General features: G+C 47.9%; 1 protein-coding gene across 3 annotated transcripts in view; it reads left to right on the top strand.

Annotated features, from left to right (window-relative positions):
- Positions 1 to 25,592, top strand: part of egl (Egl_like_exo domain-containing protein) — a 216,822-nt gene that overhangs the window by 185,711 nt on the left and 5,519 nt on the right. For all 3 annotated transcript variants that reach the window (XM_077639464.1, XM_077639463.1, XM_077639462.1), the window contains one exon: positions 5,529 to 5,857. In XM_077639464.1, the coding sequence (XP_077495590.1) occupies positions 5,529 to 5,857 (329 nt within the window). The remainder of the gene's footprint in view (positions 1 to 5,528; positions 5,858 to 25,592) is intronic.

Raw genomic sequence — 25,592 nt, 5'->3', positions numbered from 1 at the left:
GTGTTTGTAGTCTCCTATTGCACCCATTTTTTTATTCTTTATTCTTAACCACAGCAGCATGTAGCTGGACACTGCGTGCCATGTATTGGGGTACGGGCCTTAGTCAAGCCTTCTGGCTTTTTGCCCGTGCTCCATACATCCCTGAGATGTTGAATAAACATTGCACTGTATAGTATCGAAACGTTAATGATAGAGACAGTAATTTGCCTCTCTAGGTCATCCCGCCAGGAATGAAAGAGGAAGTAAAGAGAGCTGTAGGAGCAAAGAAAAGTTTGAATGCAGCTGCAGAGGATCAGGTAACAAGAGATCTGTTGAAGGACGGAGGGGCTAAGGTGCTAGAAAACTAGCACACTGTATACACAATGCCTTATGGCCTCGACCCGCACCAGAAGCTTCGAAGAATTCAAACATTATCTCAATCCATAAGAATAGGAGACGCCAGGGCCTTGAAAAATTATAGACAGATCAGCTTACTATCCGTTGCCTACAAAATATTTACTAAGGTAATAGCTAATAAGGTCAGGGCAACCTTAGACTTTAATTTACCCAAATAATCAGGCAGGCTTTCGTAAAGAATATTCCACTATAGATCATATTCACACTATCAATCAAGTGATAGAGAAATGCGCAGAATATAACTAACCCCTATATATAGCCTTCATTGATTACGAGAAAGCATCCGACTCAGTGGAAGCCTGAGCAGTCATACAGGCATTGCATAATCAATGTTGCAACTGCACTGCTACCATAGTCCCCCTTAATGTGAGCAATAAAATTTCAATAAGGAAGGGCGTCATGCAAGGAGACACAATCTCGCCAATGCTATTCACCGCCTGTTTATAGGAGGTGTTCCGAGGCCTCAGCTGGGAACAGTCTGGGATAAGAGTGGATAATGGAGAATACCTGCATAATCTGCGATTCGCTGGCGACATTGCCTTGCCGAGTCACTCACGAGATGAATTGCAAAGCATGATCAATGATTTAGACAGGCAGAGCAGAACGGCGGGTCTAAAAATTAACATGCAAAATACCGATGTAATGTTCAACAGTCTAGCAAGGGAACAGCACTTAATAATTGCAACGAGGGCCTAGAAGTGGTAAAGGAATACGCCTACTTAAGGCAGGTAGTGACAGCTGCTCCAGATCATGAGAGGGAAATAACTAGAAGGATAAGAATGGGGTGGAGCGCATATGGCAGGTTCCCGCAGATCATGAGTGGCAGTTTACCAATTTCCCTCAAGGGAAAGTGTACAACAGCTTTATCTTACGGGTACTCACCTACGGGGCAGATGATGATGATGTTTTTTAGGGTGCATTTAGAAAAATTTCCTGTAATTTGCATACCCCCTTCTTGAAACCTTAATTTAAAGAAAAAAGTGCGCAAATTACACAAATAAATAAGGTAATAAGGCACTTATCAACTCTGCATGGAAAGAAGGCCGATGTCTGAGTAAAGTTTATGACTGCATAATGATTACATTTCTTCTCATATTCCTAAATTTGAACGGCTGCTAGAGGCCGTCACTAGCCACTGGCATTCATCTCGTAACCAAGCACAATACAAAGCCCTGTCATAAGCAGCACATAAGGCACAAAGCACCAAGTTGCAGTTTAGAGCGCTGTAATAGTGGCACATTCAGGTGCACAGAGCATGTTGTCACGCCGTATTTCTTTTCAGTTTTGTGGTCGTTTGTTTTTGCCGGCTAAAAAGCCCTTTATTAAGGATACTCCATCAGAACCTCCTAGGTAGGACTACTTTTATGGTGCTCGACAACTTACCTACTTACACCGGAGTGTTCAGAGCCATATCTAAGAGGTTATCAGTAATGGTCAAATGCTTTGTAAAGTAGGCGAACGGAAACAAGGTGCTTTACATGACAGCGATGGTGCAGAGGTAGAGCACCTGGGCAAGAGGACTGGGGTGCAAATCCCAGTGCCACTCAGTTTGTTTGCCACTACATAAAGAAAAGGGCTCAGCATGTTAGGGGAGTTGCATAACCAGGCCAGTGACCAGAACCAACAGTGCACTCCTTAGCCAGAGCAGGATTTGGCCACCTTGGTGTTGTACTTGGCGACAACCTCCTATATGAATAAATCAATTACACCTCGGCCCTCAGTCCCCAGGGGCTGCACAGCAACTGACCAATGCGGCAATCAGACTTGGGACACTGCAGAGCGTGCCAAGAATCTCTGGCTCCGGACAGACTGCCGTTGTAAACTGAACCTGGCAATGTTTAACACTAGAACCTTATCCAGTGACGCTACCCTCAGCGGCAGTGCTGTTCGAGGAACTAGCGGGTATTCATCGGATGTCATAGGGCTTAGTGAGGTTAGCAGGACAGATGAGGCGTGCAGTGTGCTAAAGGGCGGGCACGCACTGCTCTATCGTGGATTAGCGGATAGACGAGATCTAGTTGTGGGATTCCTCATCATTCAGGATATAGCTGGAAGCTTGGAGGTTACTATATTATTAACGAGAGGGTGGCAGTTATTGTGATTAAACTAGACTTGAAGAGGGAGCGGAAGAAACTTGTGAAGCAGAAGCCCATTAAAGATTAGTTGACACAAGCAATAGCAACTGAATAGTTAAATGGAGGGAAGTCAGAAATAACCATACAGTGTCAGTTCATGCACCACAACATGGAACGGTTCTCGAAGACAGTGGTCCTCCCAGAGCAGCAAGTAGGTTATTGGGGGAGATGCAGTATCATCAGCAGCTTGGGGTCCCAGAAGGGCTTGGTGGAAGCTCTAACCCCCACTGAGGAGCAGACTGAAGCTGGTAACAGCCGGGCCTCCTTTTATAAATTTTGTGGCGGACACCGGAGACCCTCGTGGATGCTATCTTTTGTTCACCCTGTCGTGTTAAGCCATGGGGCATAGCCGAATGCGTGCCTGAGCGCTGTCGGAGGAAGCAGTCCAGACACCGTGTTCCCAGTTGACGAAAAAAGCCCCTCTTTATTATCGTACTCCGCCTTTATACGCTTGCGTCACATGACTACAGATCCACTATTGCAGTCACAGCTGCCGATGGCTGCTGACGTGATGCGTCAAGCAGGAACCGACGATCCCAGCACACAACCCACCCCTTGTACATCGCACACATTCACACGCCACTTTTCCACTGCCTCGCCTTCATGTCCCTGGTTTGGGTCGACAGGAAAATACACCACAAACAGAAAAGAAGTCACATATGTCCGTACTGCTAGAGGCAACTTTGAAGATGCATCCGGTGGACCAGAGGAAACATGAACTAATACTGAGTGCTTGTATATGTGCGCAAGGAACAGGACTACGCACACGTACCTGTCTTGTCCTGTTTTTTGTAACTAGTCCTTGTGCCAAAGTATAGCGCGCCAACCTGAAGATGACAAACCAACTAGCCTCTATTGTTTCCTTTTATTTTTAGCCTCTATGAAACATTTGGAAAGTATATGGGCCACTTAAAAAAAGTTAAGGGGAGGACATGCTGTATCGTTACCTAATTAACTGCCTGCTGCATTGTGCTTCTAATAGCGCAGGGTGTAATATCAGCACCAAATGAAGCGCAAACAGATGAATCCAGGTGTTAATCTTAAGACACAAAAATAGACAACGAAATGCAGTCAATAGGTTCACAATGACTTCCTTTAGTCTATATTGCAGCCACACTTAAGAAGTGATAATTAGCCATGCAAGAATTTGATCTGCCTAAACTAAAATATTTCATTTCATTTCGTCTGCTTTGCTGTGCTTGTTTACTTTATTGCCTAAATTACCTGCCTACAGAAAAGAAATGTACCCACACCAAGGACTCATGCAGTTACTAAGTGCATTTAAAGAAGTATTGCAAGAATTGCAGTGCACCATGAGCAATTCTACTTAGTATCTATAGTAAATATAAACCTGTTAAAACCACGTGCTTGTAAAATATCAGCAATTGTTTAATGCATTTCGAAGACAAAACTCGTCCACGGCATTTGCGGAAACAGCAGCATGCACGTCAGAAACATACGCAAAAATGGTGCATCACGACTAGCTGCTGCTGTTGCACAAATATATGCAACGGTCTTGTTTGAGGCTGACGACATTTCTTGTGGCACATCGCAAGAATACATAAGACACCGCAAATTCTACCAAGCACGCATATACGCTACATCCAAACGACTGCGCTGTGATGGCACCGTGGACCGCAGCGTTCGATTTTACCATAGCAGCAGTGACGTGTGAGGGGGCCACTCCTTGCAGTGGCAAGCGTGCTTTCCACAGCTTTCCTTCTGGAACCCCTACCGTTTAGATCCAAGGTGGCACCTTTCACTGCAGTGCAGAGTGGTTAATGCTTGTGGCAGCGCATCTATATTAGGCCAAAATAAGGAACTTCCAGTTGAAAACGAATCTCCACGGTATTGTTGGCAGCTATTCTAGTCCAAAAAGCCAACTTTTAAGCTCCACAAAGTCCGAAATATTGGTCGTGAATATGTGCACATTCCTTTGAGGTGCACGATGGTTCCTCAGTAAAGCCAGATATATCGCGCAAGTCCGAATTATTGGAGTCGGAAAAATCGGTCAGCTATGGTACAGTAAAACGTCGTTGATATGTTCCCGGTTCATACAATTTCCCGGTTTGTATGCTCAATATCGCAGACATTAAAAATGTCCCCTTAATCGAGTGTAGTGACATAGTTTGCAGCTTGCTGTGAAAATTCTTGCAAAGAAACCAAAAGGGCTGCAGTTTTGGTCACCGTGAGAGAAGATATATCACCTATCTTGTTGTGGAAGGTAAGGAGTTACACTCACTCCTCCCTTTGCATGCTTGGCATCTTGGGAGTACCACAAATCAGGGGGATGCAGTGTCCGGAGGTGAACTTTTTTTATTGTTTGGCGTAGAGCGATGAATTTTGGCAGCTTTTTTTTTTGAGAAGTGCATTAATGGTAAAATACAAAATTTTATTTATTGAATAGTTTTGTCAAGTTTTTTTGGGCTTGATTGCTGTACCAGACATGCAGAATGCCTAGTGTGACAGCAAAGCGAGGTAGGAGCCTATCATAAATTTTAGGCAATAGAATGGTTCATGCAGTGACATTTTGTAAATATTTTCATCAGCCTGACTTTTTTCTACACAAAAGCTTATATTTGTGCTTGCATAATACACTCGTGAGAAAGTAAAAAATGAGAAAGTAACTCATAATGTAGAAACACCACTGCATTTAACAAGGCACACGTTGCCAAAGGGCTCATTGGAATGGGTTCATCAAAAGAAACGGCGCAGAGGACGGGACAAGAAAGACAACGACTGGGTGTCCTGTTGTCTTCCTTGTCTTGTCTTTTGTGCCGTTTCTTAAGGTGAACACAATGCAGCTAATGGCATGAAATTCTGTGAAGCCATTGTCTTGCTGCACTTTCTGCAAGCATAGTCAAGAGACACTTGAGAAAACACACTGAAGTTGCACAAGCAGCCACTTTTTTGCTAGCTGCAGTAAAGTCACTAGTGGGCTGCTCTGATTAAAAAGGCCAAATGTGATGTTTGCTAATGTTGGTGTTGGGCATGCAGGTGAAGAGCCTGTACCGGCGGGACCAGAAGTTCTGGAGCCGACGGCCCCTGAGCGAGGACATGGTGTTCCATGCGGCCTTCGATGTGTTCTGCCTGCTGCCCAGCGTGTACGCAGCCCTGCGTGGGGCCCTGCGGCCGGAGTCGGAGCCCCTCCTGTGGGCCCTGTGCGAGGAGCAGGCACTCGCCCACGTCAGTCCCGATGAGGTCAAGCAGCGCAAGAAGCAGCGCAAGCTCGACCACGAGGTGGATGACCTGCGCCGGCGCCTCGACGCAGCACGCCACTCGGCCCGGCAGGTGGTGCTCAGCAACCGCGAGATCCGCCTGCTCAGGTACACAAAATATAAACCCACTTGGTATGCGTGCTGCCGTTTGTCGGCATCAAGCTAAACGCAAGCCATTCTTGAAGTGGGCTAAGAGGACCCTGAGAGAAGTTGGCCTCTGTCGTCAGAGTTGTAATCGCGAAAATGGAGCTTATAAGACAAAAAAATGACACCTGCTTTAGTGTAGTTAGGCCAATGCTAAATAGGTGCACTGGCGTTTCAGTTTTCACTTCAGTATCAGTTTGAGGCTCGGTTTTGTAGGTCATTTAGGCTTCAGAAAAGATGGGCAAAATTGGACTTAAGCTCTGCCTTAAGGGTAATTAGTTAATGGCCATATGTAATTTTCGATATTGCAGAGTCTCCATACCACTCCTGTCCGACCCTCTACCCGAGTAACCCCCTCATGACCAATCCTGCCACGATGGGCAGTTTGCTCAGAGTCTGGTGGGGAGCTGGTTGTGATGACGTCACACGACCTAGGTGCCCACCTGGCAAGTTTCTTCAGAGAAGCAAACTGTGGTGAAATTTGATGGTGTCTTCGGCTGAGCCGCACTGCCTCTGTGACGCCAAATACTACACGAGTGGCACATTCGCAGAGTGCTCTTCCTGCCCTCTGTTCACCGTGGCCTCCGAGACACTCAGAGGCCATTCCTACGAGCGGCCGACGCCAACGACCGCAGTCAGCAATTTGTACAGTTCGCAACCACCTCTTCAGTAACAGCGCGCATTCATAGAAACGGTGGGAAATGCGGGAACCACGAGCATACTCTTGAAATACTGCTACTATAGGGGACACAACCTGGGCCAGAGGGCGCTGCGGACGCCAGTGAACAGCGCCCTCTCCGAGCGATTCCTCCTAATTGATCGGGCAGGACGACGAGCTTCGCCACTGACTTGTGTGCGTTGCCTGGCCCGCACGTGAAGAAACGCGTTTCGCACGCGCGCACTCGTTCTTTCTGGCTCGAGCTTCGGCGCCGTTGAGAGAGGAGCTTGCTTCGCGCGTGCTATGCTCTCTCCGCTCGTGCATGGATGCCGTTGTGAGAGAAGAGCGCGCCCGCTCGAGAGTTTTCTGCACGCTTTGACACTGCTACGAAAATTTTGCGCGCGCTTTCGTGGTTTAGAGAGGGAGCAGCTCGTGTGCGCGGCGTCAAGCAAACAGTCCAAAAGGGCGCTGCTTTCGTCACGCCCTAGTTTTGTGCCCAGAGCGCATAACCACGTGGTGTACGAAGTGAAAACTGAAATTTAGCCTACCTTCCAACGAAGCTGCGGCACGAATGCGTTTTGCGTTTTTTTTTTCTTCGTGTCTTAAATAGTGCTAGCTCGGCTCGATCTGCTTGCTTCCGCTGTGCGTGCTGGTGACATGTTTCTGCAACCTTTTTCTTTTACCTTTGCGCGGTGTTTCAATGGATTTGGCGCTATGCTGCTCACCCCAGTGTCACAGATCAAATCGTGCCGTGTTTAGATTTGTGCGAAATACGAAAGCGTATTTTGCAATATAGGTGCGCATTAATGAATCCCATTCTGTTGAGCTTTGAGAGTGTTAGCATGGGCGTGCGGCTGATGCGACCAATATGGTAACGCATTGCCGTTCCTACCGGTGTCGCGCTTGTTTAGCGCTTCTGCCATATGGTCGTATTTATAGCATATGGCGTATTTACCATACGGATATCTAAAAATAATACTTGTTATTACGGAGCCCTTCAGAAACGGCTATGCGCACAATCTACATACAGAATTAGGACGTTAAACTCACAAACCGCTGGCACAACTCAGTTTTGATGCGCATCGACGGGGCACGTAACACTATTGCGCGGCCGCTCGAGGTCAAGCTCAGTGTTGTTGGTGTTACCGAAAAAAAGTAACTAAATACGTTACTGGTTACGTTAAAAAAAGGAGCGCATTACCGCCCTACGTTACCTACAAAAAAAGGTAGCGCGTAATCATTAACGTTACCGAAAAAAAGTATCGTACGTTACTTTGCCGTTACTTCTTGGCCATAAATGTTAAGTTTTCGTCACCTTAAGAACTTACGATAACAATTTTATAAAGCTCAAATTTCCTAAATAACAACTAGCCTAAACAACGGTTTTACGCGATATCCTGATTTAACGAGAATACTTTGCACAAATGTGCAGGAGCTTAGCAATGTTATAGTAGCCTAAAGATGCCTGTAGAGTTACATGTGTTCGATTCTAACTGTGTATTACATGATGAAGCCATCTTATGAATATGGCATTAAACACAAAATGACACTCCCTCATCAATTCTAACTTCACAAAGAAAACATCGCTGAATTCTCAACAAATTTAGAGTAATTCTGAAAAATGTGATGTTCCAAAATGATCGGCATGCTTCCACTCTGTAGAAAGTTGTGTGTGTGTGAGTGGTTTGGAAAGGGGAGGTAGGTGAAGGCAAGTGTGTGAATGCGTGTTCGTGCAGGTGTTTCGTGCTTTATGGCTATTCCGTCTTTTTTTAGTAGGGTGCGTTGTCAAGGGCAGCTGTTTTCTGGCATGCATGCGAACCCCAACACGGGTTGTCGGGAGCACCTCTGCATTTTGTTTATTTACATCACTTTAGGTGCTCTGCGCTTTCTAAAAAATGTGGCGGAGTAGGTCACAACTGGAACAAAAAGTAACTAGTAACGTGGCACCTCCCGTTGCCGAAAAATGTTAACGTAAGTATGTTACCCGTTACAGTTCCGAATTGGTAACGACTACGTTACTAATTTACCGAAAAAAGTAATGCGTTACCGGTAACGCCGTTACTTGTAACGCGTTACGGACAACAATGGTCTAGCTACAATGTAATTTGCAGAGCCACACTGCTACTCGTGTGTACGACAGAGACACAAGGTTAGTTCACATGTGGAATCGTGTCTGCCATCTTCGCCTTCGCAGTTGTATGCACTGCTACTTTACATTGTGTCGGCCGAGTAAGTGCACATATATTAAGTGCCCGCCAGGGCTCTCTCATGTTGCCGCCGGTGATGGATAAGTAGTACTATTTTTAATCAATACTGCAGCGCGCGATAATGCACCGGTACTTAGCATTGAACGATTCCTGCCACCTGGGTAATTTCTGTTGACAGCACACACATCAGTAAGCAAATGCTTCATTCCATAGAAGCCCACAAGTCAAGCAAGATGCTTCCCCACCTTTATGCAACCACAGTGCCGCGTGCCACTTCGATCACCGCATAAAAACTGCCCAGCGATGGACATAAACGGCGCACTGTGCAGTCGTCAAGCTGTGCTCGCATCCGCCGCGCCCGCGAGGAGACGGGCACGAGGAGCACGCGGAGGGAGAAAGCGCGCACAGCACGCGAACACGGCCAGTCAGAGCGCCCCGGCGCCATCGTGCTCTATCGACGCTTAAGAATTCCGCCGCTACGGGAGGAGCACGGCGCTGTCATCGCGCGGAAAACTTTAGGTTGGGGTCCCTGTTGTGCTTGTGCAGGTTTGTCAGACACAACACCAAGGCGTTATGCTTGCGGGTTTAGATGCATACGCTTTAGAGCAGTTAGAGTAAAAATGAAAATTGGCTTTTTGGGAAAGGAAATGGCGCAGCAAAGGAGGGTCTGAAAGAAGAAGGTGCCGTAAGGAATATTTTCCACCACCTGGGGATCTTTTAGCGTCGCACAGCACATGGGCGCCTTTGCGTTTCGCCTCCATCGAAACACGGGGCAGTCGGGATCAAGCCCGGGTACTCCGAACAGCTAGAGTAACTTCTGAAAATATCTGCCGACGATTCTCAATCCAATCTCAGCTCCCCACGTTGTCGCTTTATTGATATGTCTTTTAGCCTATGCTCACGTTGACAGAAAGTATGATGTCATAAAGTGCAGGCATGCTGGATGAACCGCATCTGCCATTCGCTGCACTAAAAATATTGACAAACCTTTAATTTTATCCTAAGGAAAAGGCAACATGGCTTGCCGGCCAGTGGCTGCGTGATTGCAGCACAAATAAATGCATTGCAGCTGCTACAATATTCAGCATTTCTTTAAAATATGCTCACTAGCGCTTGTCCTTCATCTTTCTTGCGTCCATGTGTTTTTTTCTTCGCGCTTTTCGTCTTACAATGCATTACCAACTAGCCCGCACCTACACCTTACTAAGCTTCATCTGTTTTTTTCTCTTCGTCGATGCTTCCTATCGGCCACTGTGTAGTGAAATTGTCTGCACATGTAACAGGCAAAGGCGGGCTAGCTGGTGGTTAACAATGGAGTGCATATTGCAACCGCACAAAACGACTAGGGACGTAGAGAAGAATGCACAAGAGCACAGGACACAATGCGGAACTTCAACTGAGGTTTACTACAAGGAAAACCACATATATACAAGATCCATAATCACACCTGATAGACAGCAGACCCCATCACGTGACACTGGCATGCGGGCGCACATGGCACAAGTTAGCATCAAGATAGTTGAATTCCGTCTTGGATAAGGATACGGAAGTGGTGCTTATGCAATGGTCATTTTCTTTTCTAATGCTGTAGGCTTCAAAAATTTCCCTGGTAAGCTGGGTCGGTAATTTTTTCAGGACAATTGTGTCCCGGAACCTGGGCGTGCAGTTACGGCAATGGCGACAATGTTTCGCCAGTTCAGCGCCCCCCGCCAATGATTCAACGGCTGTGCGGTGCTCCTGAAGTCTAACATTCAGGCAACGTCCAGTTTGCCCTATGTAACAATTCCCACATGTGAGGGGTATTCGGTACACCACCCCTGTTTTGCAGGGAATGAACCTGTTTACGTGCTTAGTGTGGCACCCGTATTTTTTTTCCATTTCCCTGCACCATATTGCACATGCCTGAAAGCTTCTTGAGCACCGTGAAGACCACTGGGACCTCACATTTCATGGCCACTTTTTTGAGGCGATGTGAAATCTGGTGGAAGTACGGCATAGCCACGGGTCTCCGGCGGTGCGGTTCTTCACTTAGGCAGTGCTTCGGTGGGCATCGAGCTTCCTTGGCTAGGGCTTCTATCACCGAAGTGACCAGCTCACAAGGGAAACCCGCACTAGTCAGTCGTTGTAACTGAAAGTGCACGCTGTTCTGCATTTCATGTGGGCAAGACTTATCAAGAGCGGCGCGCAAGCAGTTTTTGGCTATTCCCCTTTTTATAAGCTTTGAATGAGCTGACTGCTGGTTTAAAATACCTTTTTTTGAGCGAGGCTGGTACCTCCAGCACACCTGGGTTCCACTGGTACTCGTAACAATACAGATGTCCAAAAACTGCAAGCATCCCTGCGACGGCAACTCATAGGTGAAGCTCAACCCAAAGGCACACTCACTGAAGATTTGAAGAATTTGGTTCACTACTGTAATGGCCCCTTCTCGAGATACGCCTTTCAAGAAAATGGCATAGTCGTCTACAGATCTAGAAATCTTATCCGAGTGGGCTGTGTCAAGCTTTCCAGCAATTCGCTTGTCACAATATGATAAAAAGATGTCGCTTAACAAAGGGCAATACATGAACCTATGCAAACACCATGTTTCTGAATGAAATTCTTTCCCTCAAAATTAACTATGGTCGAAGCAAGATAAAAACGGAGCATTTCTACAAAGTCATCCACACTCATGCCACGTGCGTTTTGAAAAGCCACTGAGCCATAGTCATCTATGGTATCCTTAAGAGCTCAAAGCAGTTTGTCTTGTGGTATGGAATGAAAAAGGTCAACAATGTCAATTGAAAAAGGAAACAACGATTCACCTGTGCTTTACTGGTCACTAAGAAATATGATGAGCTCTTCAGAATTCTTAATCAAGAACGGGTCCTCAAAGCTGAGCATGCGTAGGTGTTTCTGAAGAGACTTCAAGACTGCCCCCTGCCACGTATCACGTTCAGATACAATGGCTCGAAAAGGAACATCTTGTTTGTGGGTTTTTGTGGAAAAGAAAATGCTAAGTGCTCCGCTGGACGCTCCCTTGACAGTCGAACAGAGCCTCTCCAGATTACATCTTTCACATAACCCTATCGCTAGTTTCTTCAGCTTAGCGGCGCTAAACTTCAAGGGGGAGAAGTTTTTTGACACAGCTTTTCTTGCTTTTTGACGATAAACCGAATTGGGCAGAACAGCGAAACTACCCTCTTTATCAGAGATCATTAAGGCAAGATCATTCTGTTTAAGGTACTCAACAGTCTTTTTTACATCAGGTTTTTGCTTCTGCTGCGGCCGCTTCGTCACAAGGGAATTTACACCTTCTGAAATACACCAGCCTTTTCCCTCCTCTGGGGCACGTCTAGCGATATTTTTGACAAGCGACAACAGCTCTACCGGGGAATCCTCAGGTTCCGTGCAGAACTTAGGACCTTTGGACAACACCAAATCAACATACGTAGTGTGAGCACTTTATGCGCTTTCGTCGTCGTCGCCTCTCTGGCTGCGACTTCATCCTCTTTTCATGCACTGTACATTCCCATCGTCATCGCTTGGTGCTGTTCGCCAGCGGGCTGGAATAAACGTCTCCCTTGAAGTCTTCTCTTACACGTGGTGGAGGTGCTCCTTGGATCCCCCGTATCCTCTTTCCCGCTTCTCGCTGGAGCTGCGTTCCGGTCGTCGCTTGTGTACTCTCGCCGTCATGCCTCAAGAGGAGGACGCCGATGGCCCGGGTTCCTCCCGCTCGCCCTCTGCTGCCCCCACAACTTGGACTGTGAGCAGCCGTCAATGCGACCCCCAGATGTTTGCCGGCCTCCGCAGCGACGACGTGGATGACTGGCTTGACCACTACGACCGCGTGAGTTCCTTCAACCGCTGGGACGATTCCCTTAAACTTCTGAATGTGTCCTTTTATTTAACTGACGCTGCACGGACATGGTTCTTAAATCATGGGACGGATATTTCTGACTGGACAAGTTTCAAGCAGCATTGCGACAGATTTTTGGCTCTCCGGCTGTTCGATCTGAAGTCGCTAAGAAGAAGCTTGCTGACCGCATCCAGCGCCCTGCCGAGTCGTACACTTCCTATATTGAGGATGTGCTTGCTCTCTGCCGCCGTGTCAATGACACCATGACCGAGGCTGACCGTGTTCGCCACGTCCTGAAGGGTATCGGCTCTCTGACGTTCAATGCCCTTGCCGTCCAAAACCCTACTACCGTCGATGCTATCATCGCGACCTGTCAACGCCTCGATCAGCTGCAATCTATCCGTTTACAACCTGACCCGGCTGCCTCCTTTTTGCCAGCCAACTCCGACCTGCGTGCCCTCATTCGTGCACTCATTCGTGAGGAGGTTCTCGCTCACGGTTCTCCGTGCCTCACCGTACCTGCGCCTTCTGCTCCGTCCTCTACTGGTGCTGGCCTTCGCAGCATCATCAAAGAAGAGTTGGCCTCAGTAGCCTGCTCTCTGGCACCAGACACCCCTGCTATTCGCCCACCACCCACGTACGCTCAGGTCGCTGCCATGCCACCTGTCTTTGGTCTGCCTCCAACGCCAGCGCCACCCCGCGACCATGTCACCGCTTTAGCACATCAAGCCTCAACGCCAACATTCTCCTCGCCCTGGCGCCCCAGCCGCCCGATTTGTTATTATTGCAGCTTCCGGGGCCATATTTCCCTCTTCTGCCGCCGGCGCCTTCAAGACGAAACGTCGCGGGTATGCGGCCTTCGAAAGCGGCTACTCTACTCGTGCGCCCTCTCCTCAACGCCATGCCCTCCCTGACTCTTTGGGACGTTCTTCACCTCCCCCCACCTCTGCTTGCCCTCGTGGTTATCGGCCCACCAGAGCTCGATCCCCCTCGCCGTTCCGCCGCTCTTCTTCTCCGCTTCGGCCGGCTTCTGCGGCGCCTGACCTGCGCTCGGAAAACTAGCTGCTGCAGTTCTTGGAGGGAAAGCTGCATGCTTCGGACACCGACAAATGCCTCCGGAGCGCCCGTCTAATATGGTTTCAGTGTGGGTTGAAGGTTTACAGATAGAGGCATTGATTGACACGGGTGCTGCAGTTTCTGTTATTCACGCAGACTTGTGTTCTCGCTTAAGGAAGGTGAAAACGCCATACGATGGGCCTTCCCTGCGTGGCACTAACGACGTCATCATTCGCCCATCCGCTAAGTGCACTGTTCGGGTTTATATTGACGGTGTCCGTCACCACGTACAGTTTGCTGTGCTTTCTCCGTGCGCTTACCTTATGATTTTTGGTTGGGATTTCTTGTCTTCTGTCAGTGCTTTTATTTCAGGAGCTGAATACTTTTTGACCCTAGATCTCCGTTCTGGTTATTGGCAGATCCCCATGCATGAAGCCGACAAGGAAAAAAACGCGTTCGCTACTCCTGATGGCCTTTAAGAATTTAATGTTATGCATTTTGGACTGTGTAACGCTCCTGCTACTTTTCAACGCATGATTGATACAGTCCTTCGCGGCCTGAAATGTAAAACCTGCTTATGCTATTTGGACGATATTGTTATCTTCTCTTCAACTTTTTGTGAACACTTAGGCCGCCCCGATGAAGTGCTCACTTGCCTCGCTTCTGCTGGCCTTCAACTAAATACGAAAAAGTGCCATTTCGCCAGGAAGGAAATAACAATTTTAGGTCACCTCGTCAGCCAGGACGGCATTCGACCCGACCCTGACAAGCTTGCCACTGTCCTGAACTTTGCCCGTCCCCAGCACACTAAAGAACTGCGTAGTTTCCTCGGTCTGTCCTCTTATTTTTGGTGCTTTATACGAAATTTTGCGACCATTGCATCAGCTCCTCACTGCTCACAGTGCTTTCGTTTGGACTGAGCAATGCGAAAGTACTTTTCAAGCCTTAAAGCAAGCTCTCACCTCCGACCCTGTTCTTGGCCATTTCGACGATGCTGCTCCAACCATTCTACACACTGACGCTAGCGGCCACGGCCTTGGTGCTGTTCTTCTGCAGCGTGATACTACTTCTTGCGAAAGAGTTATTGCGTTCGCCAGCCGCACTCTGACACCTGCCGAACGTAACTACACTATCACTGAGCAGGAATGTCTTGCCGTCTTTTGGGCAGTGCATAAATTTCGCCCCTACCTTTACAGTCGCCACTTCACGGTCGTCACAGACCATCACGCTTTATGCTGGTTGTCTAGCCTGAAAAACTTGACTGGCCGCCTTGGCCGCTAGGTTCTTCGTCTCCAAGAATACCGTTTTGACGTCACCTACAAGTCCGGTCGAACACACCGAGACGCCGGTGCTCTTTCTCGTTGCCCTCTTCTGGACTCTTCGTGTCTGTCTTCAACTCCACTTTCCACATCTCACAGCGCCTCCTCATCGTCGCAAGCTCTTCAGCACCTCACCGCACTCCCCTGCGTCGCATCTGACGATTTAAACGACCTTGCATCGAACCAACGCAATGATGCATATTGCCGCTCCCTAATCGACTGTCTCACGGGAGCTTCCTACCCTCCTACCGCTCGGTTGCGTCGGCAGCTTGGCCAGTTCAAACTCGAAAATGATGTGCTCTGCTGCTACGTTTACTGCCCTGATGGCACCCGCTGGGTTCCCGTGGTGCCACGTACACTTCGCTCGCGTATTTTGGAGGCCCTCCACGATGACGCGACAGCCGGTCACTTAGGTTTTCACAAAACGTATGACCGCGTCAAGAGCTGTTTCTTCTGGCCTGGCTTTCCTCCAGCGTCGCATCTTGCCCGCTCTGCCAGCGCCGAAAACGGGCGACTTCACCTGCTGCTGGACATCTGCAGCCTCTACCATGCCCCGCCACGCCGTTCGCCGTCGTCGGCATCGACTTGTATGGCCCGCTTCCTCGCACTACACGAGGTAATCGATGGATAGTCACTGCCATCGACCATCTCACACGCTACGCCGAGACCGCAGCCTTGCCTGATGGCTCGGCGCCCGAAGTTGCCTCCTTCTTTCTCCAATCCATCGTGCTCCGCCATGGCGCCCCTTAGGTGCTTCTCAGTGACCGCGGCCGGACGTTCCTTTCGACCGTTGTTGCCGAAGTTCTGCAAGCTTCTTCTACACTTCACAAGATGACGTCCAGCTACCATCCCTAGACCAATGGTCTTACAGAGCTGTTCCATCGCACCCTCTCAGATATGATTGCTATGTACGTCGAACCTGACCACCAGAATTGGGACGCAGTCCTTCCTTTCGTCAATTTTGCCTACAATTCCGCGTTGCAACGAACCACTGGTTACTCCCCGTTTTTCCTCATGTACGGCCGTTCTCCCACTATCCTTCTCGACGCCTCTTTCTTCTCGACGCCTGCGAGCTCCTCACCGTCTCTCCCCGAACACTTTCTCTCCCGCTTGGCCCGATGCCGCCACCTTGCTCGCCTGAACACTCATGCCTGCCAGGAGGATCGCAAGAGTCACTACGACATGACGCACCGCGTTGTGTCGTTCAACCCTGGAGACGAAGTCTTGCTTTCTACCCCTCTGCAGACGCCTGGTCTTTGTAACAAGTTTCAGCCTCGTTTCATTGGTCCCTTAGTCCAAGGTACGACGGAACACCGTCTGGTCAGGGCGAAGCATGATTTATTCACAAATGAAAATTGGTGGGACAAACAGCGACGCACATCAAGAATTCGCAAGACTTTATTGAAAAAGTCAAGGATGTCGTCCTCGAAGAAAGCGATGTGCTCGTGTCCTTTGATGTATGTTCCCTGTTCACAAGTGTCCCGGTCGATCTTGCTGTGGAAACCTGCAAGGAGCTCATAAAAAGCGACCCCTCATTTCCCGATCGCACACCGTTGAACGTCAGCGAGATCAGCGAATTGCTTCATTTCTGCTTAGCCAATACGTATTTTTCTTACAACGGCACAGTGTACAAGCAGATCTTCGGAACCGTAATGGGAGCGTCCATTTCAGTCACGGCTGCCAACCTGACAATGGAGTCTATTGAACAGAAAGCCCTGAACTCGTTCACACATCGTCCAAAGGTGTTTCTGAGGTATGTTGATGACTGCTTTTGCATTTTAAACAAGCAGCACATTCACAGCTTCCTTGAACACCTGAATGCCGTAGAGCAATCCATAAATTTCACTTTGGAAGAGGAAGCGAACGGCATGATCCCGTTCTTGGATGTGCTCGTCAAACGTGATGCGCATCGGTTAGCCTTCAGCGTCTTCCGAAAAGCAACGCACACGGGGAGATACCTGGATTTTGATTCCGCTCATCCTACGGCTCACAAGCGTTCAGTGGTTGCGTCACTTGTCAACCGTGCTAAAAACATCTGTTCCGACCCGGTCAGCCTTGGCAACGAGATGAAGCTTATACAGCACGATCTTGAGCGAAACGGCTACCCTAGAAATTTTACCAGCAAAGTCACCAAGAAAGCCACCTACACACGAGGAGCACAACAGCTGACAAAAAAGATAAAACGTGCTGCGATTCCCTACGTGTGTCAGATCAGCGAGGCCCTTTCTAGGATTTTCCGTAAACACGAAGTGCACATTGCACACGTGCCAACTAGCAAACTGCCAGCCGATGTGGTCAACGTGAAGGACCCGCTACCACGTGCCAAGTTCCCTGGCGTTGTTTATAGGATCCCTTGCAGCGACTGCCCCTCCGTCTACATTGGGGAAACCGGGAACTTCCAGCGGCGCATGAAGGAGCACCAGGGCGACGTCAGAAACAAGCGCGCAGCAAAAAATGCAGTTGCAGAGCACGTGCTGTCCACCGGCCACGAGATTGGCTGGGATGAGGTGGAAATCTTGGCAACGGAAAGAAACCTATCTGCAAGACTTTATCTAGAATCCCTAATCATCCAGACAGCGGCCAACACGCTAAACAAGAATCAGGGCATGCTACATCCTATCTACGTGAAAAGATTGCAGAAGATTCTGAAGCATATATAACCATTCCTTCTTCTGTGACAGCCTCATTGTGAACAAGGGCCCCGTATGGGACCCGAAACGTCATTTTTCATCTTTCGACTTGGTCAGTGACCCAATTTTCATTGGTCCATACTTGGTGCTCAACCAAACTTCACCAGTGAACTACCGCGTCACCCCTGTTGATCCTCCGCCGGACCGCCGTTACCGCGGGACTGAAATTGTCCACGTTTCTCGCCTGAAGCCTTTCATTCGGCGCTTTGCATCAGACTAATAGCAGCCAGGCTGGCCGCTTCTGACCGCGTGGGTAGTTAGTGTGAGCACTTTATGCGCTTTCGTCGTCGCAGCCAGAGACTTCATCCTCTTTTCATGCACTGTACATTCCCATTATGACGATGGGAATGTACAGTGCTTGGTGTCGCTTGGTGCTGTTGCTGGGAGCACGTCTTTGCCTGCGGGCTGGAATAAACGTCTCTCTTGAAGTCTTCTCTTACTGTAGGAACACCGCAGTCACCAATGTAGCTAACTTTACCTGGCAGCGGATTTTTCTTTTTTCGACTTTTAACCCAATCGAGGAGCGCGGGAAGGCATAGGGACCACAGTAGTTATGTGATAAAGCTACACTCGCGAGAGTACCTTCTATACACGGCATCACAGTTCTCTGCTCCCCCAACTTGGGATGCTGCGAGGGCCCGTAGCAAACCTTGAAGATCTCTGACTTGCCTCCATAGTTCGGACCGTAGTATCTTCATCAGTCTGGTAGAATGCCTTTGCGAGGGAACACACGAGGAGAAGGGGAGAATAACCTCTGAAAGGACGAGCCGGTGGTTCAAGGCAAAGGCACACGCGCGCACGACAGATGACGATGGCCGTCAAGTTAACAAGGGTAATGGCTGAATTCACACAAAGAAAGGAAGGTAGAACAGGGCCCATTGAACTAGAAAGTAGCACATTTAAAAGGCAAAGGCAGGCTAGTTGGTGATTAACAGGGGAGTGCATATTGCAACTGCGCAAAACGAGGAGGGACAAAGAGAAGAAAGCATAGTGCAAAACGTGTTTTGGACTGTGCTTTCTTCTCTTTGTCCTTCATTGTTTTGCGCGGTTGCAATATGCACTCCATTGTCTGCACCAACAGCATCGTCTGCCCGCAACGTCTGCTAGCGCGCACTGCAAGACGGGATTTCACCGCGCTCCACCGGCTCCACTGTCGGTCTCCACGGCGGCGCGCACTCATGTTGTGCTCGTCCCTGCCGAACGCATGGCACTGCACGAGGGGCATCCAGCCGAACGTGGGGCGCCGAACGTGGGGCACCGCACGAGTGCCATCAGCCAAAGGCAACATGAGATTGGGGGTTGTAGTGCTAACACAATAATAAAAAAACAAATACAGGTGTTGCCATCTTTGGTTGATTTTTCAGTGTGTCTGTCAATGCTGATTTTTTTTATGCTGTATCACCATTTACTTCATAGCGGTGGCAGTCTGTCCTTTTGGTAAGTGCATCACGAGTTTGAGTTTATGAGTGTCTTTCACTGCCAGACAAACATCAACGTAGGTAGAGATTAAAATTAATACCAAGAACAATACAGTTGTACCCCTTTATAGCAGACAAGTACTGGAGAGAAGTTTCTTTCTATTTTAGGAGAGGGCTCTTATAAATAGAGCTTCGTGTTTCCATTGCTTACTCATTGCTTTGGGCATTACTTTCATTGCTAGTTTCACTGCTTCTGTCATAGACTGAATGCTGAGGAAATGTTGGTAGGTATGTATCACAAAAACTTTTCAAGTCATGATTAATTGCATTGTAGTCAGCACGGTGATAATCGAAAATACGTTTATGTGTGAAGGCACGTGTGCACGGGGACATAGAAATCGTGAAAGTAAGCAGCACACGATCATTACAGCCCTCAGAACGGGAAATAGCGCTAATACTTTGTGGAACTGACACGAAGACGAGGTCGAGCGTGTTGTTTCCTCGGGTAGGCTGTTAAACTAGTTGGTCCAACGAGAAATCGAGATTTAATTCAAGAAAATTAGTGCTTGTGTGTGTTCGAGAGCTTAGGCTGATCAAGAAATGTCCAAGGCAGGTAAGTTAGGCCGCATACTAAAAGGCATTGCTGACGACAGCTTCAACCTTCTCTGTAAAGACTGCTCCACAGTTGATTCCGTTCTACAGGTGTGCCGGCAAATTCAGCCGGCCAAACATCGGAGAATTGTGCACCGTTTTGACCATTTAGCAAACGCAGCTGCCATTACCTCGTGCAAGAACCTACTGATCTTGCAGCAGCCTTTGAACACAGACAACTTCACTCGGATCGTGCGCCGTGAACTAGAGGCCCCGACTTCTATTGTTTCCACACCGCCTTTGCCAAACAACACGCTGGCCACTATATCTCTCATTCAGGCTATGCCCATCAACACCTTCATGACCCATTACCGCTACCGCAGCCCTACGGAGTGGTGCACCCCTGACAATCGGTCCATCTGTTTCACATGCTCGCGGGTCGGTCACATCTTTTGCCACTGCTGAGCCGTTGGTACAGCTCCGCCTGTTCATGGGTCCAGCCGCTGGACTACTTAACAGCTCCAGCGGCCTTCTTCGACGGGACATGCCCCTATGCTCTGACGCCTCCTCCAGCCCTACCCGCCTTTGCTCCATGGAGTTCGCTCGTCTGCCCCTTGACTCTGCTGTTTACCTCCCTATGTCACCTTTTCCATCTGTTTCTGACGGCAACTACGTTGCTTGCCCCATTACTGATGTTGTTCTGCACCATGATGTCATTCTCCCACACCTCATCATGTGTGTCACCAAGAACAGCACCTACCATCCTGTCCTTAACTTCATCAGCCTGTTGTGCCAAGTTCTTCCCAAAGGCATTTCACTCGCCGATTGATGTCTGGCCGATTGCACCATTTCTACCCTAACACTTGATCCGCCCTCTGATGCCCCTCCACAACCCATCTCTGGTCTAGCTCCTTTTTCCGGAATGATTGCACAAGACCTGAGCCCCAAGTATGCTGAAGATCTTCACCACTTCTTGGTGTCCTGTAGTGAGAATTTTTACTTTAGTGCACAACCTCTGGGCCAAACGTCCATTGTAACTCACCGGATTTCATTTCATTTCATTTTGCATTTATTTCAGTCATGTACAATGGCTGAGGAGAAAGGAAAAAAAGCCGCGCACGCGGCTTGACAAAGCTCCCATCTCCCGTAGCGGCTTGGCACGGCGATGACAGGCAGCAGTAAAACAATAACAAGAGAATGCAGGAAATAACAAATATGTACAATATCTTCATAACAGATCACCAGAATAGTCTCGGTACTGTTACACACACGCAAATTATAGTTTAATCACAGCACATGGATACTTAGTTTATTTTACCGTTGGATATGATTCATTGTTTTGTAAGAACATATTTCTGACAGCGTTATATGAAACGGAAAGAATGGATTGATTAGTGAAAGCATTTCTATTAAGGAAAGATGGCAACACAGACCTGAGTGTTTGAAAACCGTAATTTGTGCGTGGACAAGGTACATACCAATATTCGTAGTGTCTTGTGTTGTGAACAGCGGTATTTTCCCGTAGATTCGCAACGTCAGAAAAAAATGTGCTGTCACTATGTACCTGAGATTTGTACTGCTGAATTACACGGTACTGATGAATAACCCTTGCATCCATAATGCGGTATTTTGCAAATAGAGCACTCGTATGTGCTAAGTATGTGGCACCCGCAATTGCTCTGACTGCATTTTTTTGTAATGTCAAAACCTTTTGAATATTAGTTTGCGTCGTTGTACCCCAAACCAAATGACAATATTTAACATGAGAGTCAAAGAGGGCATGGTAAATAACAAGTTTTGTCCTAGTAGGTATCATGCACTTTAACCTTCTGAGTATGCCGACAACGCGAGCTAGCTTACTCTCTATTTGCTCGATGTGGTAGTCCCATAACATAAATTCATTGAAGTGAACGCCAAGTGTTTTTACAACATTAGTTATTTCTATTATATTACCACCCAATACTAAATCTGTATGTAAATCTGGATTGACACCGACGATGCCAGTCCTGACACCGACGATGCCTGTCCTATAGACCGGAGGCAGTACCATGTATCTCTTTCTGAGCTCCATGTCATGCAGCGGGAGGTCAATAAGATGCTGGCCAGTGACATTGTTCAGCCTTTGAACAGCCCCTGATGCCTGCCTGTCATGCCTATTAAGAAGACAGATCAGAGTTGGCACTTTTATGCCGACTACCAGCATCTGAACAAGACGCCCTGGGTTGTTACCACGGAGTCCACTAATTTTCCTCCATCGACCTTCATAGCGGCTACTGGTAAATCTCTGTTAACGAAAGGGACTGTGAGAAGACTGCTTTCGTCATCCCAGACATTCTCTACCAGTTTAAATTTAAAGTCATGCCTTTTGACCTTTGTAATGCCCCTGCCACATTTGAACGCATGATGGGCTTGCTGCTGCGCTGCTTTAAGGGGACAACTTGGATGACTTGATTGTTTTCTTGCCCACATTTTACAGCCACCTGCTTCGCCCTTTGTCCATCCTTGCACTCTTCTGCCGCACTGGACTTCAGCTTAACTCAAAGAAATGCAGTTTTGGACACAGCAAACTTAAAGTTCTTGGAAATTTGGTTAATGCTGCTGGCGTTCAGCCCGATCCCGACAAAGTCAGTGCCTTTCTCATTCCCCGTCCATCCAGTGACATGCGCAGTTTCGTCCGATTGTGTGCCTATTCTCGCTGGTTCGTCCCCAATTTCACTGAAGTTGCCTACCCTCTCACCAATCTGCTAAAGAAAGGTATTTCCTTTTTTCGGGGGTCTGAGCACGCTGACGCTTCCTTAAGCCTCATTGCTGTCCTCAGCAACCCGCCTGGTTTGGAGCACTTCGACCCTTCCGCCCCTACGGAACTTCACACAGACGCCAGTGGCCACGGGATCGGTGGCCTCTTTGCTCATTGGCTACACAGCCAGCACTGCATGATTGCCTATCCCAGCCGCCTCCTTTCTTCACCGGGGAAGAATTACTCCATCACAGAGTGGGAGTGCCTGGCCATCATTTGGGCCATTAAATTCCACCCTTACTTGTTTGGCCGGCCGTTCACTGTTGTAACCGACCACCACACTTTATTCTGGCTCTCTTCCCTCAAGGACCCTAATGACGTGCACAAATCTGGCTGGCTTCATCAAGAGGCAGACTGCCTGTCCCGTTGATCCTCCTTCCCTCACAGACTGTGTCTTGTCTATCTCGGCCTTCTCACACTTGTCTCCCAACACCTGCGTTCTACCGTCCCCGAACAATTCTATGATGCTTGGTCATCTTGGTGTCGCTCGCACGGACGCCCATGTTCGTCGGCGTTTCTTTTGGCCTCGCCTCTGCCGCCCTGTCCAATGCTATGTGCCCGCTTGGGAGCGCCGAAAGAAGCCCTCGGCTCTGCCTCCCGGACATTTGCAGTCGACGGCCATCTGAGCCGAACTGTTTTCTCGTGTTGGCCTTGACTTGCTTGGTCAACAAATGGATCACCATCACCACCGACTATGCCACGCGGTCATGGTGGGATGGGAAAAGGGACCTCAAAACCAGGCACGTGCTAAGAAGCGCCTTTAAAAAACCAGGTTCCATGTACCCCGCAGTTGTGGCTGTTTTTATTTTGGACAAGCCAGTAAATGCTTAAATGATGGTTTGCAAGTGCACATGCGCTCCTTGGTTGAGGTTGGAGGGGCACAACTGCCAGTTCAGTGCCGCAGTTGTAAGGGCTGTTCCCTGAAGTTCAGCCGCACTCAGATTGTAGGAACGGGCAACTTGAAAGGGAAATTGTTCCGGCTGCTGCTGCCATCTTATGACCGCTTGGCAAAGAGAACTTGCCGTCTGTTGCTCTCCTCTAAAAACAATTACGTTTCCTTTTCATGTGACATTTAGGTTGCATATTCTTTCCATCCCTTCCATGTGCAAATTCTATATACAGAGGAACCTAGTAGCCACAGAAACCAAGGTGTACAGGGGAATGTTTCTATTTTTATTTTTTCAATTTGTAGTGTTCATCAATGGGAGACTAATACTGTGATTAATCTGTTGTTCAAGGCAATTAATTATAAAGCACACAAAAAACAACCATGCTGCCCACGAGATCCGAACCGACGACCTTCGAATTCCGCATCCAGTGCTCTACCAGCTGAGCTATGGCGATGGCTGTCCACTTTCGGGGGTACTTTATGTTTGCTTGTAACCGAACCTTGAGGGTGTTCACCAGCGCCACCCTCGTCCATAGTGGCGGACATAGAACATAGTATGTCCTGTATTGCTGCAAGTGTGACGTGGAATGTCATCAAACGATGAAGGCGGAAGCTGTGCAAAAAACCCCTATGCTGCCTATGGCATCAAGACGGCCAGAGCCGGGACCCTCGTTCAGCTATTGAGCAGACAAGGGAAGGGAAATGGGCTCATTTGACATACATACAAAGGAAGCCAACAGCCACCGAAGTCAAGGTGCATTGTTTATGTATTTTTTTAAGGTGAAAGCGTTCTTGGCTCATGAGTGGCACGGACGGAAGCTGTAGATGGATGTTGTAGACGGAAGCTGTAGACAGAAGTTGTCCGCGTGAACTGTCATACATAAGTTGTATGGTAAATGAAACAAAAATACAAAAGTTCATTTAGCAACAGTTCTTAAGCAACACATATGTAATGAAACAAAAAAGCAAAAACGAAAATAAAATAAAAACTGCATATTAAAAAAAAACTGGAAAACAAGAATGCAGGAATAAAATAACAAAAGTAAAACAATATAAAATAATAAAAACAAAAGGCAACAAGAAGCACAAAATGGCACAAACAAAAAATGGAAGGAGAAAGAGGACAGGGAAAGGCTTTCGCATTTCTGCTCCTAAGCAGACTGAAGTGTAATGTAATTTTTTTAAATTTGTGGTGTTGATCAGTGGGAGAATAATACCGTGATTGATCTGTTGCTTAAAGACAATTATTAAGCAGAAGAAAAAGCTCCTATGCCGCCAGTGAGATCTGAACTGACGAGGGTCTTTGTTCTGGCAGGGTTAATGCCATAAGCATCAGAGTTCTTGCACAGCTTCCGCCTTCACCGTTTGATGACGTTCCACATCACACTCACGGTAATACAGTACCTACTACGTCCGCCGCTATGGACGAGGGTGTGCTGGTGAAATGTTCGATTACACACAAACATAAATATCCCCGAAGGCAGCAAATTGGACAGCCATTGCCATAGCTCGGTTGTTAGCGCACCGGACACAAAATTTGGAGGTCAGCAGTTCGGATGCCACTGTCAGCATTGCTGTTTTTCTTCTGCTTTATAATTAATTGTCTTCAAGCAACAGATTAATCACGGTATTATTCTCCCATTGATGAACACCACAAATTGAACAAATACAGAAGCATTCGTCTTCAAGCAACAGATTAATCACGGTATTATTCTCCCATTGATGAACACAACAAATTAAACAAATACAGAAGCATTCCCTTATGCACCTTTGTTTTGGTGGCTTCCTTCGTATATATGTCAAATTTGCCCCTCATTTCTCTTTCCTTGAATTGGTGAAAAAATAGCACCAAACCATGCAACCGCAAGAAAGAATGAAGACGAGACGCAGGCACTGACTCACAACTAAAATTTATTGAACCTTGGAAGCAGCTTATACTGTGAGGTGAACTTTCAAGGGGACAGAAGGGTGAATGGAGGAGAGGATGACCATCTTGGTATGCAGAGGCAAGCAAGCAGCCAAAAAGCACAAAAGAAAAAACATGTTGCTTGATAGCTGCATCTAAAAATTTGAGCTCGAAGGCAAAAAGAGATAAACGTGGGGTGCTGACACACCTGCTGCCAAATTTCTTTATGTGGAACGCCTCCAGATTAACACGTGCCGATTTATCTGTGCTCTTTCCAAGAATCTTGGTCTCATTTAACGGTGCCTCACATCCATGGCAAATCGCAAGGAA

Source organism: Amblyomma americanum, chromosome 10, assembly GCF_052857255.1.
Source record: "Amblyomma americanum isolate KBUSLIRL-KWMA chromosome 10, ASM5285725v1, whole genome shotgun sequence".
NCBI classification, from domain to species: Eukaryota; Metazoa; Arthropoda; class Arachnida; order Ixodida; family Ixodidae; genus Amblyomma; species Amblyomma americanum.
This window is presented reverse-complemented; position numbering and strand designations above follow the sequence as displayed.